The 18,748-nt window shown below is 47.6% G+C and overlaps 1 protein-coding gene across 4 annotated transcripts in view; it reads left to right on the top strand.

The window, feature by feature from the left end:
- KIF9 (kinesin family member 9) overlaps nucleotides 1-18,748 on the top strand; it is a 79,703-nt gene that overhangs the window by 48,589 nt on the left and 12,366 nt on the right. For all 4 annotated transcript variants that reach the window (XM_053600511.1, XM_053600514.1, XM_053600513.1 and 1 more), the window contains 7 exons: nucleotides 4,379-4,447; nucleotides 4,951-5,055; nucleotides 6,748-6,803; nucleotides 8,466-8,556; nucleotides 9,484-9,617; nucleotides 11,749-11,943; nucleotides 17,059-17,273. In XM_053600511.1, the coding sequence (XP_053456486.1) occupies nucleotides 4,379-4,447; nucleotides 4,951-5,055; nucleotides 6,748-6,803; nucleotides 8,466-8,556; nucleotides 9,484-9,617; nucleotides 11,749-11,943; nucleotides 17,059-17,273 (865 nt within the window). The remainder of the gene's footprint in view (nucleotides 1-4,378; nucleotides 4,448-4,950; nucleotides 5,056-6,747; nucleotides 6,804-8,465; nucleotides 8,557-9,483; nucleotides 9,618-11,748; nucleotides 11,944-17,058; nucleotides 17,274-18,748) is intronic.

The raw sequence follows: 18,748 nt of genomic DNA, 5'->3' as shown, positions 1-18,748 counted from the left end.
AGAGTAGCTAAGTAAAGGAGCTAGAGCTATCAGCACAGATAAATCTCAAGTGAGGAAAAAACTTAGAGACTGAAGTGAACCAAATGATAGCATCTATCATTTATAGCAAGTATAAAAACACCTGTGGCTCAAAGAGTAGGAAGCCAGCCCCATATACAAGAGGTGGTGGGTTCAAACCTAGCCCCGGCCAAAAACTGCCAAAAAAACCAAACAAACAAAAAACATGCAGAGTGGTGCTGATTATCATTAATGGATATATGTATGTGCGGTTAAAAAAAAATGTGTGGGGCTGGGCATGGTGACTCACGCCTGTCTCTAAAAATAGCCTTGGTGTTCTGACGCATGCCTATAGTCTGGGCTACTTAGGAGGCTGAGGCAAGATCACTTCAGCCCAGGAGTTTGAGGTTGCTGTGAGCTATGACATCATAGCACTCTGCCCAGGGCAACAGAGTAAGACTTTGTTTCTAAAAAAAAAAAAAAAATGTGCTAGAGTGAAAAGACCAAATTGAAGCAAGAGATTCCCTCTGGGATGGCAGGGGAGTGGACCTGGAGTAGGGGACATAGGGGCTTCACATTTATCTGAAATGTTTTACTTCTTTTTTTTTTTTTTTTGAGACAGAGTCTCATTTGGTCACCCTCAGTAGAGTGCTGCGGCATCATAGCTCACAGCAACCTCAAACTCTTGGGCTTAAGCAATTCTCTTGCCTCAGCCTCCAAGTAGCTGGAACTACAGGTGCCCACCATATCACCTCGCTATTTTTAGAGATGGGATCTTGCTCTTCTCAGGCTGGTCTTGAACCCGTGAGCTCAGGCAATCCATCCACCTCAGCCTCCCAGAGTGCTAGGATTATAGGTGTGAGCTACCTCGCCCAGCCCTGAAGTATTTTACTTAAAAAAAAAAAGGGTGGCGCCTGTGGCTCAAGGAGTAGGGCGCCAGCTCCATATACGGAGGTGGTGGAGCCCTGGCCAAAAACTGAAAAAAAAAAAAAAAAAAAAATTTGCTCACACCTGTACCAGCACTTTGGGAGGCTAAGGCAGGAGGATGACTTAAAACTGCAAAAAAAAAAAAAAAAAAAAATTGGCTCACACCTGTAATCCCAGCACTTTGGGAGGCTGAGGCAGGAGGATGGCTTAAGCCTAGGAGTTTAAGATCAGCCTGGGCAATACAGTGAGACACCATTTCTACAAAAAACTTTAATAAATTAGCACACACCTGTAGTCCTTGCTACTCAGGAGGCTGAGGTGGGAGGATCACTTGAGCCTCCCAGGAGTTTGAGGTTATAGTGAGGTGTGATTGCACCGAAGTGCACTCCAGCTGGGTGACAAAGTAGGACCCTATCTTTTATTTAATTTATTTTTCTTTTTGGAGACAGTCTCACTTGGTCACCCTTGGTAGAGTGCTATGGCATCTTAGCTCACAGCAACCTCAAACTCTTGGGTTCAAGTGCTCCTCTTGCCTCAGCTTCCTGAGTAACTGGGACTACAGGCGCCTGCCACAATGCCCGGCTATTTTTTTTTTTTTTTTTTGAGACAGAGTCTCATTCTGTTGCCCTCGGTAGAGTGCTGTGATGTCACAGCTCACAGCAACCTCCAGCTCTTGGGCTAGAGCAATTCTTTTGCTTCAGCATCCCAAGTTGCTGGGATTACAGGTGCCTGCCACTACGCCCAGCTATTTTTGTTGCAGTTGCCACTGCTGTTTTAGCTGGCCAGGGCTGGGTTCGAAACAGTCACCCTGGGTATATGGGGCTGGCGCCCTACCCACTGAGCCACAGGCGCTGCCCTGCCTGGTTATCTTTTTATTTTTATTTTTTTGCCCAGCTATTTTTTTTTTTTTTGTAGAGACAGAGTCTCACTGTACCACCCTCGGTAGAGTGCGTGGCGTCACACGGCTCACAGCAACCTCTAACTCTTGTGCTTACGCAATTCTCTTGCCTCAGCCTCCCGAGCAGCTGGGACTACAGGCGTCCGCCACAACGCCCGGCTATTTTTTTGTTGCAGTTTGGCCGGGGCCGGGTTTGAACCCACCACCCTTGGCATATGGGGCTGGCGCCCTACTCACTGAGCCACAGGCGCCACCCTCAATATAATATTCTACTCCTCAAAATATATCATTTATCCATTAACCTGAAATATATGGAGTGCTTACTATTTACCGGGTACTTTTTTTTTTTTTTGTAGAGACAGAGTCTTACTTTATCACCCTCGGTAGAGTGCTATGGTGTCACACAGCTCACAGCAACCTCCAGCTCCTGGGCTTAGGCAATTCTCTTGCTTCAGCTTCCCAAGTAGCTGGGACTACAGGTGCCTGCCACAAGGCCTGGCTGTTTTTTTGGTTGCAGTTTGGCCAGGGCCGGGACCGGTGCCTTACCCACTGAGCCATAGGGCGCCACCCTGTACCAGGTACTTTTTGAAGCATGTATGATACATGACTGTACAAACAGAAACACAAATCTTTGTCTGTGCTTATACTCTGTCAGGGGTAGGGGAAATAGATATTAATAATCACAATAAATATGGCCTGGGACCTGTAGCTCAGTGGCTAGGGCGCCAGCCATATACACCAGAGCACTACAACCAAAAAATAGCCCGGGCATTGTGATGGGCGCCTATAGTCCTACCTACTTGGGAGGCTGATGCAAGTGAAACACTTAAGCCCAAGAGTTTGAGCTTGCTGTGAGCTGTGATGCTATAGCACTCTACCAAGGGCGACATAGTGAGACTCTGTCTCAGAAATAATAATAATAACAATCACAATAAATAGGTAAGTTCTAAAGCTTCACTGTCCATACGGTAACTTTTACTCACGTGTGGCTGTTTAAATTATTTAACATTAAGATTCACTGTCTCGTTCCACTAGCCACATTTCAAGTGTTCTATAGCTGTATGTGGCTTGTGACCACTGTATTAAATAGCACAGACAGAGAACGTTTCCATCATTGCAGAAAACATTGACAGCCCTGGTTTAGAGTATGTTAGGTAATATATGCCATGAAAAAAATTTCAATTTTTAGAATGGTGCAGGGTTGGGGAAGGTACTGCAATTTTAAATAGAGTGCAATACCTATTGTGGTGCACCTAATGTAGAAGCCTTTGAACAAAGTTGTTTTTTTTTCTTGTAGAGACAGAGTCTCACTTTATGGCCCTCGGTAGAGTGCCGTGGCCTCACACAGCTCACAGCAACCTCCAACTCCTGGGGCTTAAGTGATCCTCTTGCCTCAGCCTCCCGAGTAGCTGGGACTACAGGCGCCCGCCACAACGCCCGGCTATTTTTTGGTTGCAGTTTGGCCGGGGCCTGGTTTGAACCCGCCACCCTCGGTATATGGGGCCCGCGCCTTACCGACTGAGCCACAGGCGCCGCCCTGAACAAAGTTTTTAAGGAGGTGAGGGTGAGTCATGCAAGTGCCTGGGAAAAGAACATCATATGGCAGAGCAGACAGACAATACAAAGGTGGGAATGTACAAATTTGGTGGGAGTAGAGTGAGGCAGGTGAAAGCAATAGAAAGAGGGAATGAATACAGACTCATAGAACCTAATAGGTCACTGTGTTATCCTATGGAAATCTGTAAGGACGCTAATAAATGAGAATGAAGTTGTTCTTGCAGCACTGTTTGTGGCAGCAAAAAATTAGAGGTGATGTACATGCTTATATGCTTATCACTAGGGAATGTTTACATGTTCATGCCATGGTTAGGGAGGATAAGAATTATGACTCCGGGCGGTGCCTGTGGCTCAGTCGGTAGGGCGCCGGCCCCATATACTGAGGGTGGCGGGTTCAAACCCGGCCCCGGCCAAACTGCAACCAAAAAATAGCTGGGCATTGTGGCAGGTGCCTGTAGTCCCAGCTGCTTGGGAGGCTGAGGCAAGAGAATCGCTTAAGCCCAGGAGTTGGAGGTTGCTGTGAGCTGTGTGAGGCCACGGCACTCTACTGAGGGCCATAAAGTGAGACTCTGTCTCTACAAAAAAAAACAAAAAAAAAAGAATTACGACTCCACACAGAAAGCTTCCTGGAGTGCATGGGCTGTGCTGAAAGGACCCATTGTCCATTCCATGGTAGACTGGAAAGAACCTGGAGGTTCTGGGACTAGGGTTTGAGGTGGTCCTGTGGCTTGTGCTCACTCTGTTCTCAGTCTTCCCTGCTGGAAGAGGCAAAGGCCAGTGGACTGCTTAAGCCCTCTCCAACCCTAACTCACCCCAGTTGGTGGAGGGTTACCTGTAGGGAGAGAATCACCCAAAAGCTGAGAGTACACCCCATGGATTACCAGGATTGACCAAGATGTCTGGGCACAGAATGAGGAATTGTGTGCTTAATGTGGAAGAGACAGGATAACTTCTCTGATAACCTTTCCTGTTGCCCCCACCCGCATGTTTTCCTGGCAGCGAATGGTCAAGAACCTGGAGAAAGAACTAGCACTGCTCAAGCAGGAGCTGGCCATCCATGACAGCCTGGTAAGAGGTTATAGAGACAAGGGAGGAGGGGGGAGATGCTGGGACCAGGGGCAGGCAGCATAATGGTCAAGGTCCAATGGGGAGGAGAGAGGCTGGGTGACAGGGAAGGGACAGCAGTGGGGGGCTATGAGGGCAAGGAGTGGGAGGCCTCTAGCAGCCTTCCTAGGCTGGTGTTTATGGTCTTGACTCAAGGCAGAACCCCACTCCCCCCTCAAGGGTCCTCATCCTACAGAGTCTGCTGAGACTCTGTCTAGAGTTGCCCCCAATGAGCAGAGGCCCTTCCTTCTCCCTCCCACCTCATTATCCCTTTCTGACCCAAGCACCTGGCCTGTGTGTCAGGCCTTCTCTGCCAGGGCTGGATGAGGAAGGAAACAAAGCCAGTTTAGGCAGCCAGCAGGACTTATGCCCAGCTTCCCTACTTTGGCTCTCAGAATAGCCCCTGCTACTCTTGCTTAGGCTCAGGTCCTTATTGTTTATCCACATGTTCTTCATCCTCCTTCAAGGCCAACCGTACCCTCGTGACCTACGACCCTATGGATGAAATTCAGATTGCTGAGATCAACTCCCAGGTCCGGAGGTACCTGGAGGGGACGCTGGATGAGATCGATGTAAGGAGCCCATCTGTGGGACCATAATACTGTGCTGGCCTGAGCCTCTCTGTCCTGGCCTCAGAACCTCACACAGAGTGTAGTGGGTGGAGCGTGGTGTAGTGGGTGGAGCGTGGTGCTGCACCCAGATGTAGTGTAGTGGGTGGAGCGTGGTGCTGCACCCAGATGTCAGGGGCCCTTCAGCCTATCTCAGGAAATACATGTACAGGTTCTTGAGCCAGGCTTCCTGGGATCGACCTCAGCCAAATCCTCAACCTCAGGTACTTCCATAGCCTCACCTGCACCATGGGAAGGAAATAAAGCTGAGATTACATGAGCTGCTGCACCTCAGGTGTTGGGTGTGCCCAACAGAATGAAGCTGACAAAGGATGGTGGTCATGCTATTTGTCTATAAGGCAGACTGCCAGGGCCCACTGGGGGAAATAGCCACACAAGTAAGGGTTATGGGAGGAAAGATGCATCCTGTTTTTACTATACAGGCCACATGATCAGTCTCCCCCATCCCAAATCCCCTCTGGCTATTACTATGGACATCCATGATAGCAGGTCTAGAATAACTGAGCGGTGGGCTCTTCTGGCCTTGCAGGGAGGAGCAGTCCCAAACTAACCTTTGATCAAAGTTAATATTATCGGCTTTAGAGCTAGAAGAGAAGACAGTGCCCATGCACAAAGGTTTTTTGTAAATAGACTCCATGTAAAGACAACAGGTTGAATCTTTTGGAAGCTGGAGAAAGCTAAGGAAATATATATATATATATATATATATTTTTTAGAGACAGAATCTCACTTTATCACCCTTGGTAGAGTGCCATGGCATCACAGCTCACAGCAACCTCCAACTCCTGGGTTTTAGGCGATTCTCTTGCCTCAGCCTCCCAAGTAGCTGGGACTACAGGTGCCTGCCACAACACCCGGCTATTATTTTGTTGCAGTTTAGCAGGGGCTGGGTATGAACGCACCACCCTTGGTATATGGGGCCAGTGCCCTATTCACTGAGCTACAGGCGCCGCACAGGAAATATGTTTTTTAAAAATATTTTTTAGAAAGTATTTTCTTTTTTTGGCTCAGCACGCATAGCACAGTGGTTATGGCACCAGCCACATACACCAAGGCTGGAGGGTTTGAAACTGGCCCAGGCCAGCTAAACAACGACAACTGCAACAAAAAATAGCCAGGCATTGTGATGGGCACCTATAGTCCCAACTACTTAGGAGGCTGAGGCAAGAAAATTGCTTAAGCCCAAGAATTTGAGGTAGCCGTGAGCTGTGATGCCACTGCACTCTACTGAGGGTGACATAGTACTGGCCTCAGCTTCTCACAGTGCTGGGATTACAGGTGTGAGCCACCTCACCCGGCCATAGAAAATATTTCCAAGGTCTAGAATCATTATTATGGAGAGCTCTACTTAGGAAAGGCAGTTTTTTGGTGGTTTTTTGAGGGGAGGAGGTAGTTTTCATAGCTTCATTAAATACAACAGTTAAAATACTAAATTAAAACTAATTTAAAGCTATTAATCAGATGTTTCTCTGCTTTTGCAGAGGGCTTGACTGCCACTTTGCCAAGAGGCAGACACCCCCTTCTCAAGACAGATGGTCCAGGCATCAGCTAAGGGGTCCTGATTTCTCTACTAACATAGACACAGCCTAGCCAGGCCATGGTGCCTGTGGTTTAACTTTGCTTTTTTTCCTCTAGATAATCAACCTCAGACAGATCCAAGAGGTATTCAACCAGTTCCGTGTGGTTCTGAGGTGAGGGCCCCTCTCCCCTATACCTCACTCATAATGGCTACCATTTTCTTTTCTTTTTAATTTTTAAAAAATTTTTTTAATTTTTAATTTCAGCTTCCTTGTTCATTCTTCTTCATTTGAAGTACTCTTTTGTTGTTCATTTTCTTTTTCCTCTGGTGATGTTTTTGATGTTAGTAGAGACGGGGTCTTACTCTGGCTCACTGCTGTTCATACTGGTCTCGAACCTCTGAGCTCAGGCAATCCACCCACCTCGGCCTCCCACAGCGCTGGGACTACAGGCGTGAGCCACCACGCCCAGCCTCTTTTTTATTTCTTTTAAAGACAGAGTTTCACTTTTTCACCCTCAGTAGAGTGCTATGGCATCACAGCTCACAGCAACCTCCACCTCCTGGGCTTAGGCGATTCTCTTGCCTCAGTCTCTCAAGTAACTGGGACTACAGGTGTCTGCCACAACACCTGGCTATTTTTTGTTGCAGTTTGGCTGGGGCCTGGTTCAAACCCGCCACCCTCTATATATGAGGCCAGTGCCCTACCCACTGAGCCACAGGTGCTGCCCCAGGCTGCCATTTTCATTTCCTATGATCTAGGCACTTTTCTCCAGAAGTACCCCTTTCTTTCTTGTGGGAGGTCTTTATGGAGTGCTAGACCTGAGTGTGCCCAGAGCAAGACAGTGTGAATATTCTCTACCTTAGGAGGTATTTGTGGCTTATTTATTTATTTATTTATTTTTATTTTTATTTTTTTAGATGTTTGTATTTCTGGGTTTATTCCCCCTTGTTCCAAGCTGTGAGCCTCAGCCTACTTTACTCCACCTCCATAGCTTGCACAGTTTCTTCCAGTAGCTCCAGGTCTAGTGGCTTCACTGTATGAGTCAGGACAGCTGTGGTTCCAGGCACAAAGTGGTACTGTCCAGGCCTCTTTATGGGCTCTGTGGGTGAGCTCAGTGTCCGCAGCATCTTGGCACCAGTCCCGGTGATCACACATGCATCCACACTGCCCCCAGAGCCCAGGTCACCCAGGATCCCTGCGGTGATGGCTTCCACCAGCAGTCCCTGTGCAGCCTCCAGCAAGGGCCATGAAGGGCAGACGGCCGTAGGACCCATGGGGGTGCACGCCACAGAGCTGCGGTCCAGCCACATCTACGCCGCCAACTATTTTTTATTTTATTATTATTATTTTTTTTTTTTTGCAGTTTTTGGCCAAGGCTAGGTTTGAACCTGCCACCTCCGGCATATGGGGCTGGCGCCCTACCCCTTTGAGCCACAGGCACTGCTCTTGTGGCTTATTTAGGTGCAGACATCCTCATAACCTGAGTGACTCATGCTAGGGGGTATCACAGAAACTGATCACATGATTCAAAGGGGCCTGCTAGAGACAGAACCTTGATGGGTGAGCATAGTCCCAAGTTAGGCTTACAATCTTTGTTAAATGTCATCTTGGAGCAGACGCATCTGGCACAGCATGGTGGCCCCTACAAATTTTGAGGCTGGATGATGAGTTGGTACACTAGAGGAGGGGGAATGAGCCCTTTGTCTCTTTAATCTGGTTCACAATGAGGGCATGGCTCCATCGTGAAACTAAGTCCTCACCTAAAAGACTTAGTTTTTGCCCCAGTGAGTTGAGCTCAGCCCTGGGTACAAGGTGCTCTTTCTCTCTCCCAAGCCAACAGGAACAGGAAGTAGAGTCAGCTTTGCGCAGGAAATACACCCTCATAGACAAGAATGACTTTGCAACCATTTCTGCTGTCCAGAAGGTAAGCGTGATTGCCTCTTGTTGACAATGCTCACTTTAGATTTTCCATCCACAGATCTTTGCAAAGGCTGTAAAGATCTTTACATGCATTAACATGACATGCATTAAACCAGAGCTAGGATTGTAAAAGATAAAGATAATACCAAGATGAGCACAGGTAGTCATGGGGTGACTTGTGTAAGAGTATACCACTTTTCAATGGAAAATGATTTCTAGGGGCGGCACCTGTGGCTCAAAGGAATAGGGCGCCAGCCTCATATGCCGGAGGTGGCGGGTTCAAACCCAGCCCCGGCCAAAAACTGCAAAAAAAAAAAAAGAAAGAAAGAAAGAAAATGATTTTTATCAATTGGAGACATGGTTAATAATAAGCAAGACTGGCTCAGTGCCCATAGCTCAGTAGTTCCGGCGCCAGCCATGTGCACCAAGGCTGGTGTGTTCAAGCCCGGCCCAGGCCAGCTAAACAACAATGACAACTGCAATAAGAAAATAGCCAGGCGTTGTGGCAGGCACCTGTAGTCCAGCTACTTGGAAGGCTGAGGCAAGAGAATCGCTTAAGTCCAAGAGTTGGAGGTTGCTGTAAGCTGTGATGCCACGGCACTCTACTGAGGGTGACATAGGGAGACTCTGTCTCAAAAAAATAATAATAATAAGCAAGACCAATTCCTGGAGTTAGGTTGGAAACAAACCTTAAAATCCCCAGAATATGGAATGAAGCACCAGACCTGTGAGGTGCATTGATATGGAAAGTAGACATTTGGTAGGGTGGTCAGGGACAGCTCTGTTGGGGACACCTGAAGCTGGCATTTATAGTAGCTAAACCATGGAGTAAGCATGCCCACTCAGAGCCTTGGGCCATATACACTTGTGTTCTTGAGGGGCCCAAATCCTTACTCTAACTCATGAACCTTTGGCTGGTCTCTCTATCTAGGCGGGGATTATGGATGTTGATGGCCACCTAGTGGGCGAGCCCGATGGACAAGGCTTTGGAGTGGGGATTGCTCCTTCCTCTTCCAAACAGGGGAAGAAGCCTAAGTCCAGGAAAACATTCAAAGAGCAGATCAGGTGAGTGACTTTGCTGCTCTGCCTCCCTCTGTGGTGGATGAATGAGAGGACATGATGTGTTCCCACCTTCACCCTTGTCTCTCAGCTAAAATGGACATCACTACTGCCAATACTAGCAAATCTGTGGGGCCCAGGCTGGGGCTGGTTTGGAACCAGCCATGGTACCTCTCACCCACAGCAACTTTGTGAGGTGGGAGCTAATGTCTTCAGGAAGTGTAGGAGTGACTTCAGGATGAGGAAACTGAGGCTCACTTCCCAAGGTCACACCCCTAATGAGTAGTAGAGTTGCAGCAAAAAGCCTGACCAGCACTCAGAATTTATGTCTTCTGATACTTCATATGTACCTTCCCTCCACCTTAACAGGGTCCTTCTGCTGACTGGCACTCTGGTCACCTATAACCTTAATTCCCCTTTCTGGCCAGACTCATTTGCATGTGCAAGGTGGGAAGAGTGTTTACATTTACTTGATGAGCCCACCCTCCTCAGGAGGCATTGTTGTATAGCAGTGGCCAAGAGCATAGGCTTTGGAGTTAATGCCTGGGCTCTTCTCCCTTCTCTGTGCTTCTTTTTTTTCTTTTTGAGACAGAGTCTCACTTTATCACCCTCTGTAGAGGGCTATGGCGTCACAGCTCACAGCAACCTCTAGCTCTTGGGCTTAGACAATTCGCTTGCCTCAGCCTCCCGAGTAGCTGAGACTACAGGCGCTCGCCACAACGCCTGGCTATTTTTGTTATTGTTGTTGCAGTTTGGCCGGGGCCAGGAGCTGCCCTTCTCTGTGCATCTTACACCAACGGATCACCTGGTGTGGAGCATGACAACCTCTCTGCATCTCTGTCTCTACACTCCTAAAATGAGAATAATAATAGCATCAAAGTCATCGGGGTTATTGTGAGGCTAAGTGAATGAACACAGTAGCTGCACACAAGTCAAAGCTGATTATAGAAGCTAGGTGCCTATAGCTCAGTGGTTAGGGCACCGGCCACATGCACCGGAGCTGGTGAGTTCAAACATGGCCTGAGCCTGCTAAACAGTAATGACAACAACAACAAAATAGCCTGTCATTGTGGTGGGCACCTATAGTCCCAGCTACTTGGGAGGCTGAGGCAAGAGAATCTCTTAAGCCTAAGAGTTTGAGGTTGCTGTGAGCTGTGATGCCACGGTATTCTACCGAGAGTGACATAGTGAGACTCTGTCTCAGAAAAAAAAAAAGCTGGGTGGCGCCTGTGGCTCAGTGAGTAGGACACCGGCCCCATATACCAAGGGTGGTGGGTTCAAACCCAGCCCCGGCCAAACTGCAACAAAAAAATAGCCGGGCATTGTGGTGGGCGCCTATAATCCCAGCTACTTGGGACGCTGAGGCAAGAGAATCGCCTAAGCCCAAGGATTTGGAGGTTGCTGTGAGCTGTGACACCACGGCACTCTACCCGAGGATTCATAAGTAAGACTCTGTCTCAAAAAAAAAAAAAAGCTGATTGTAGAAAACTATTGCATGCAAGACAGGAGTCAGGTAGCAGCAAGAAGAAAAGAGGGAATGGTGGGAAGAACTATGGGCATCTTCCTTCAGTTCAGTCCTGTTCAGATGTGTCTCTCCTGAAGGAAAGATACAGTGGGCCCTGTCACCTGGAGAGGAAGGATGGCTACTTTTCTAGGAGCTGGTGTAGGCCCTGATATATGGTAAGAACAGGGTGTGCGCTGGTCAGAGCAGTAGGGCAGACCTGTCCTGCTTTATTATTGGCCTGCAGACTCCCACCCTGGGTGGGGGCTCTATCAGTCCTTTCCCAGGGATGTCTGTGTGTCTCATACCTCAATAGCTATAATGGATCCATACACTTTCAAGCCATGGAGACTATACCCATTCTTCCCAGGTGTTCCTTGCTGAGACTGCTGAGAGCACCTTATTCTGAAAAAAGGAGAGGTGGAAAGTGTTCTCCTCTCTCTCCCTATCTGTGTGGGTTAGGGTCAAACTCTTTGCTCTTTGGCCTAGGTATATGAACAAGATAGGAGCTGGAGGTGGGGTGTGGGGGTAGAGGGCCTGGTATAGTGAAGGCTGGGAAAGGTCACTCACCTCAGCATCTGAGATACCTCTCTGCCCATGACTGAGCTCTGGGGCTTCCCTGCCTTCTCCTTCCAGCTCCTTTACAAGAAAGGAAGGTGCTGGCAGCCCTCTGAGTGGCAAGGACCTGGAAGTGGTTTCCACTTCCAAGACTCAGCTGGTCCTACCCTCCAAGGATGCGGATGTCAAAGAAGTGCTTCTGCGGGACCGGGAAACCTCCAGCATTGAGCCCCTTCCCTCAGACTCTCCAAAAGAAGAATTACGCCCACCTAGGTAACCATGTAATATTAATTCCTGCACCACATCAAACAAAAATAGTGTGATCCTGAACATGTAAAGAGTGTCTGCAGATAGAAGAGAAATAAAACAGGGGATAATGGACAAAGACTAGGAACATGGTCCCAAAAAGAAGAAACATGATGTCTTTAACACATCCAGAATGAACCAACCTTAGAAGTCATCCACAAAGATACACAATTAAACATAGGATCATTTTAATTAAGGTTATATATCTTTTACATATGTAATACATGAAAAAGCTACAAAACTCTCAAGATATGAATGAATTTAACACCTTTCCTTTCCTCCATTCACCCAGTGAGTCTCCTAGTGAGTCATTAATTGACTTTTTAGGCATCTATCCCAAGGAAATAGAGATATGGACAAGATTTATGCAAAAATATATTCATAGGCTGGGCATGGTGGCTCATGCCTATAATCCTAGCCCTTTGGGAGGCTGAGGCTGGTGGATTGCTCTGAGGTCACAGGTTTGAGACCAGCCTGAGCAAAAGCAAGACTCTGTCTCTACTAAAAATAGAAAAACTGGGCGGTGCCTGTGGCTCAGTGAGTAGGGCGCCAGCCCCATATGCCGAGGGTGGCGGGTTCAAACCCAGCCCCGGCCAAACTGCAACAAAAAAATAGCCGGGTGTTGTGGCGGGCGCCTGTAGTCCCAGCTACTCAGGAGGCTGAGGCAAGAGAATCGCGTAAGCCCAAGAATTAGAGGTTGCTGTGAGCCGTGTAACGCCACGGCACTCTACCGAGGGCGGTACAGTGAGACTCTGTCTCTACAAAAAAAAAAAAAAAAAATAGAAAAACTGAGGCAAGAAAAATCGTTTGAGCCCGAGAGTTGGAAGTTGTTGTGAGTTATGATGCCACAGCACTCTATCCAGGGTGACAGCTTGAGATTGTCTATAAATAAATAGCGGGCGGTGCCTGTGGCTCAAAGGGGTAGAGCGCCGGTCCCAGATGCCGGAGGTGGCGGGTTCAAACCCAGCCCCGGCCAAAAAAAAACTGCACACACACACACAAAAAAAATAAATAAATAGCAGCGAACTCTTTTTTTTTTTGTGACAGAGTCTCACTGTGTTGCCTTTGGTAGAGCGCTGTGGTGTCAAGGTTCACAGCAACCTCAAACTCTTGGGCTCAAGTGATCCTCTTGCCTCAGCCTCCCAAGTAGCTGGGACTACAGGTGCTTGCCACAATGCCCGGCTATTTTTTGTTGTTGTTGTGGTTGTCATTGTTGTTTTAGCTGGCCCAGGCCAGGTTCCAACCCACTAGCCTCTGTGTATGTGACGGGAGCCCAACCCACTGAGCTATGGGCGCCGCCTGCAGCAAACTCTTAAGCTCAGTGAGTAGGGCATGGGCCCCATATACTGAGGGTGGCAGGTTCAAACCCAGCCCCAGCCAAATTGCACAAGAAACTAGCCGGGCGTTGTGGCAGGTGCCTGTAGTCCCAAGCTACTCGGCAGGCTGAGGCAAGAGAATCACCTAAACCCAAGAGCTGGAGGTTGCTGTGAGCTGTGATGCCACAGCACTCTGCTAAGGGCGACAAGGTAAAACTCTGTCTCTAAAAAAAATAAAAATAAAAATAATCTGAGGGATGCTTCCTGGGAAGACCTGAAGAGAGACCCTGCCTCCCTAAGCAATGGCTGTAATGTATGGTGGTCCTACCGTCTGTGCAGCGGGTGGTGAGGGTTGAAAATAGCAAGTGTAGACAAATACAGTGGTTGGTTTGAACCTGGCCCTGGCCAAACTGCAACAAAAAATAGCCAAGCATTGTGGCAGGCGCCTATAGTCCCAGCTACTCGGGAGGCTGAGGCAAGAGAATCGCCTAAGCCCAAGAGCTAGAGGTTGCTGTGAGCTGTGATGCCACAGCTCTCTACTGAGAGCAATAAAGTGAGACTCTCTCTCTAAAAAATAAATAAATAAATAAATATAAGAATAGCTGGGGGGTGGCACCTGTGGCTCAAAGGGGTAGGGCGCCGGCTCCATATGCTGGAGGTGGTGAGTTCAAGCCCAGCCTCGGCCAAAAACTGCAAAAAAAATAGCTGGGCATGGTGGTAGGTGCCTGTAGTCCCAGCTACTTGGGAGGCTGAGGCAAGAGAATCATTTGAGCCCAAGAATTTGAGGTTGCTGTGGACTATGATGCCACGACACTCTACCCAGGGTGACAAAGTGAGACTTTGTCTCAAAGAAAAAAAAACAAGGATATTCATTGTATCATGAATTAAAAAAGCAAAAATAAGTCTGTTTTGAAACACCTTCAATAGACAACATTAGGGAAAGGGTACTAAGTGAATTACTATATTTCCCGATTGATTATGCAAAAATATACATGAATTTTTTCCCCCTAGCCCACAGATATTTGTAAACATTCAGAAAAGCTGAGAGAATTGTACAGTGAGCATCCATATACCAAGTATTTTCCAAATTCTGCAGTTAACCTTTTACTATATTTATTTCATCATCTGACTAACTCTTTATCCTGCCATCTTTTTTTTTTTTTTGTAGAGACAGAGTTTCACTTTATTGCCCTCGGTAGAGTGCCGTGGCCTCACACAGCTCACAGCAACCTCCAACTCCTGGGCTTAAGCGATTCTCTTGCCTCAGCCTCCCGAGTAGCTGGGACTACAGGCGCCCGCCACAACGCCCAGCTATTTTTTTGTTGCAGTTTGGCCAGGGCCGGGTTTGAACCCGCCACCCTCGGTATATGGGGCCGGTGCCTTACCGACTGAGCCACAGGTGTCGCCCTCCTATCCCACCATCTTATTTATTTATTTTGAGACAGAGTCTCACTATGTCACCCTCAGTAGAGTGCTGTGGTGTCACAGCTCACAGCACCCTCAAACTCTTGGGCTTAAGCGATTCTTTTGCCTCAGCCTTCCAACTAGCTGAGACTACAGGTGTCCGCCACAACACCTGGCTATTTTTTGTTGTAGTTGTCATTGTTGTTTAGCTGGCCTGGGCTGTGTGCAAACCCGCCACCCTTGGTGTATGTGGTTGGAGCCGTAACCACTGTGCTACAGGCACTGAGCCAAACTTATTTATTTATTTATTTTATTATTATTTTTTTTTTTTGTAGAGACAGAGTCTCACTTTACCGCCTTCAGTAGAGTGCCATGATGTCACAGGACTCACAGCAACCTCTAGCTCTTGGGCTTTAGCGATTCTCCTGCCTCAGCCTCCCGAGCAGCTGGGACTACAGGCACCTGCCACAACGCCCAGCTATTTTTTGGTTGCAGTTGTCATTGTTGTTTAGCTGGCCCAAGCTGGATTCAAATCTTCCAGCCTTGGTGGATGTGGCTGGCACCATAATCACTGTGCTACGGGCGCCAAGCCTCATCTTACTTTTTACATAAACATTCTTTTCATGCTATTAAAAATTCCTTGAGATATAAGATGTAGCGTTGGGGCATGGGAAAGTGGATTGATATAGGCAACTTACTTTGACATGTATCAAAAAAATAAGTTTGGGGTGGCGCCTGTGGCTCAGAGAGTGGGGCGCCGGCCCCATATACCGAGGGTGGCGGGTTCAAACCCAGCCCCGGCTGAACTGCAACCAAAAAATAGCCAGGCGTTGTGGCAGGCGCCTGTAGTCCCAGCTGCTCGGGAGGCTGAGCCTCCCTCTTGGGAGGCTGAGACAAGAGAATCGCTTAAGCCCAAGAGTTGGAGGTTGCTGTGAGCTGTGATGCCACGGCCCTCTACTCAGGGGGACATAGTGAGACTCTGTCTCAAAAAAAAGGTATATGTACACCATGGAATATTATGCAGCCTTAAAGAAAGATGGAGACTTTACCTCTTTCATGTTTACATGGATGGAGCTGGAACATATTCTTCTTAGTAAAGTTTCTCAAGAATGGAAGAAAAAGTATCCAATGTACTCAGCCCTACTATGAAAGTAATTTATGGCTTTCATATGAAAGCTATAACCCAGTTATAACCTAAGAATATGGGGAAGGGGGAGAGGGAAGGGAAGGGGGAAGATGGGCTGAGGGAGGGTGTTTGGTGGGATTACACCTACGGTGCATCTTACAAGGGTACATGGGAAACTTAGTAAATGTAGAATATAAATGTCTTTTTTTTTTTTTTTTTGGCCAGGGCTGGGTTTGAACCCGCCACCTCTGGCATATGGGACCGGCACCCTACTCCTTGAGCCACCAGCGCCGCCCAAGAATATAAATGTCTTAACATAATAACTAAGAAAATGCCAGGAAGGCTATGTTAACCAGTGTGATGAAAATATGTCAAATGGTTTATAAAACCAGTGTATGGTGCCCCATTATCACATTAATGTACACAGCTATGATTTAATAATTAAAAAAAAAGAAAGAAAAAGAAAAGAGTAAGATGTGAAATTATACAGAGCCAGGTGCAGTGGTGCAAGCTTGTAGCCCTAGCTACCAAGGAGACTGAGGTAGGAGGATTGCTTGAGCCCAGGAGTTTGAGGCTGCAGAGTTCTAGCATCGCACCTGTAAATGGTCATTGCACTCCAGCCTGGTCAACACAGCAATACCCCCATCTCTATAAATAAATAAATAAATCTCTATAAATAAATAAAGGAGTAGGTAAATAGGATATCACAGCAAGACCCCATCTCAATCAGTCAGTCAATAAAATAAGTAAATAAACAAACATACTGCATGGCTTCAACTATTCAAAAGTATGTTAAAGAAATCCAGAAGGCGATACATGAAAGTGTGGTTGAGGGCGGCGCCTGTGGCTCAGAGGAGTAGGACACTGGCCCCATATGCCGGAGGTGGCGGGTTCAAACCCAGTCCCCGCCAGAAACTGCAAAAAAAAAAAAAAAAAAAGGAAAGTGTGGTTGAATGAAAGGAAGTGAATAGTTTTTGTTCTGTTCTGTTTTCTGTTTCTTATACTTTTACTTGGTTTTCTCATTTTCTGCTATGGACATGTGTCCTTGTATGCTGAATAAAACAAAAATGATGGAATGAGTCCCGCATAGTTTAGCTCCTATCTGAAGCAAGTAGTAACTAGGACCTCTGCCTTCTGCCCATAAAAGCCCCAGGAAGAAAACGAAGTGCCTGGTGTCTCCAAGGCAGCTAGTTATCCCATTTCTCTCTCCTCCTTGGCTTCCTCCTTTATCTCTAGACCCAGCACCCCACCACCCAAGCCTGTGGCCTTTGAGGACTTTAAGAATGAGCGAGGTAGTGAGATCAACCGTATATTCAAAGAAAACAAATCCATTTTGAATGAACGGAAGAAAAGGGCCAGTGAGACCATACAGCGCATCAATGCCATCAAGCGGGAGATTGATGTAACCAAGGAGGCACTAAATTTCCAGAAGTCACTACGGGAGAAGCAAGGTAAATGTGATGAGAAAGATGGCCAGGGGGCTATGGGGTCACAGAGTCATCCTGCTCCAAGTGTGGCTGAGGCATTAGAGGTCAGAGGTGGGAGGGGATAGCAGGGATTGCTGGGATGTGACCTTCACCCCTGGTCATATCATTTGGTTATGGTCAGCTCCTGTGGGGGTCCAGGGTCTCACTTCTCAGCCAACCTGTGGGTCCCCCATTATTGCCTTATCTCAGACCTACGTGTTGGGCATTCCACCTGATATGTGCTGCTGTCCATAGAGGCCCTTGGTCTTGAAGATGTATCCCTGGAAAATGGGTAGCTGGTGACCTCAACCAGGTCCCTGGGTCCTGATGTCTTCACCTCACTGCCCTGGGCAGTCAGTAGGGGTGGGGACTATGGGATTATGAGAATCCAAGGAAGGTAATGAGAATGTGGATACTGAAGGGCCAAGGGACCCTTCCCCATTGCCAAATCCCTGACATTTGTGCCAGTGCAGCAGAGTCTCATCTCCTAGGACAGGCAGCATGGTGGAGGGGCTCGGGCTCAAAAGGCAGGGACCCTGGCTGGGCGCAGTGGCTCATGCCTATAATTCTAGCATTCTGGGAGGCCGAGGCTGGTGGATTACCTGAGCTCACAGGTTTGAGACCAGCCTGAGCCAGAACAAGACCTCATCTAAAAATAGCCAGGTGTTGTGGTGGGTGCCTATAGTCCCAGCTACTTGGGAGGCTGATGTAAGAGAATCACTTGAGCCCAAGAGTTTGAGGTTGCTGTGAGCTATGATGTCATGTCGCACTTCTTTTTTTTTTTTTTTTCCATGTTGCACTTCTGAGGGCGACAAAATGAGACTCTGTCTCAAAAAAAAAAAACAAAAAAAGAAACAAAAAAGTAGGGACCTTAAGACTGGGCATGGTAACTCATTCCTGTTATCCTAGCATTTAGGAGGCCCAGGCGGGTGGATTGCCTGAGCTCATGAGTTCGAGACCAGCCTGAGCCAGAGCAAGCCCTTGTCTCTAAAAATAGCCAGGTGTAGTGTCAGGCGCCTATAGTCCAAGCTACTTGGGAGGCTGAGGCAAGAGAATCATTTAAGCCAGGAGTTTGAGGTTGCTATGAGCTATGATTTCATAGCACTCTACCAAGGGTGACAAAGTGAGACTGTCTCAAAAACAAACAAAAAAGCAGGGACCCTTGTATTGGTTACCCTGGCCTGGTGTCCTTGTCCCTATGGCATGCACTGCCCAATACCTGCAATGTGGACAAAAAATTACCAAGCTTGAGGGTGTAGAGGATGCATCTGATTAAATGCAGATTCTTATCACTCACTTTCATGAGTGATATCCAAATGTCATTTGGTTTATTCTTGCAGGTCAGATGGGTCATCTCACTCACAGGTGGTGCATTTTACTCATTTACTTCTCAGAGGGAAACTTTATTTTCAAATTCTTGAGGCTATTCTGCTCATATCCTGCAGACCAACCATAACATG

The sequence above is a fragment of the Nycticebus coucang genome, chromosome 8, assembly GCF_027406575.1.
Source record: "Nycticebus coucang isolate mNycCou1 chromosome 8, mNycCou1.pri, whole genome shotgun sequence".
NCBI lineage: Eukaryota > Metazoa > Chordata > Mammalia > Primates > Lorisidae > Nycticebus > Nycticebus coucang.
Note: the sequence above shows the minus strand (reverse complement) of the source record. Positions and strands in the feature narration are given on the sequence as shown.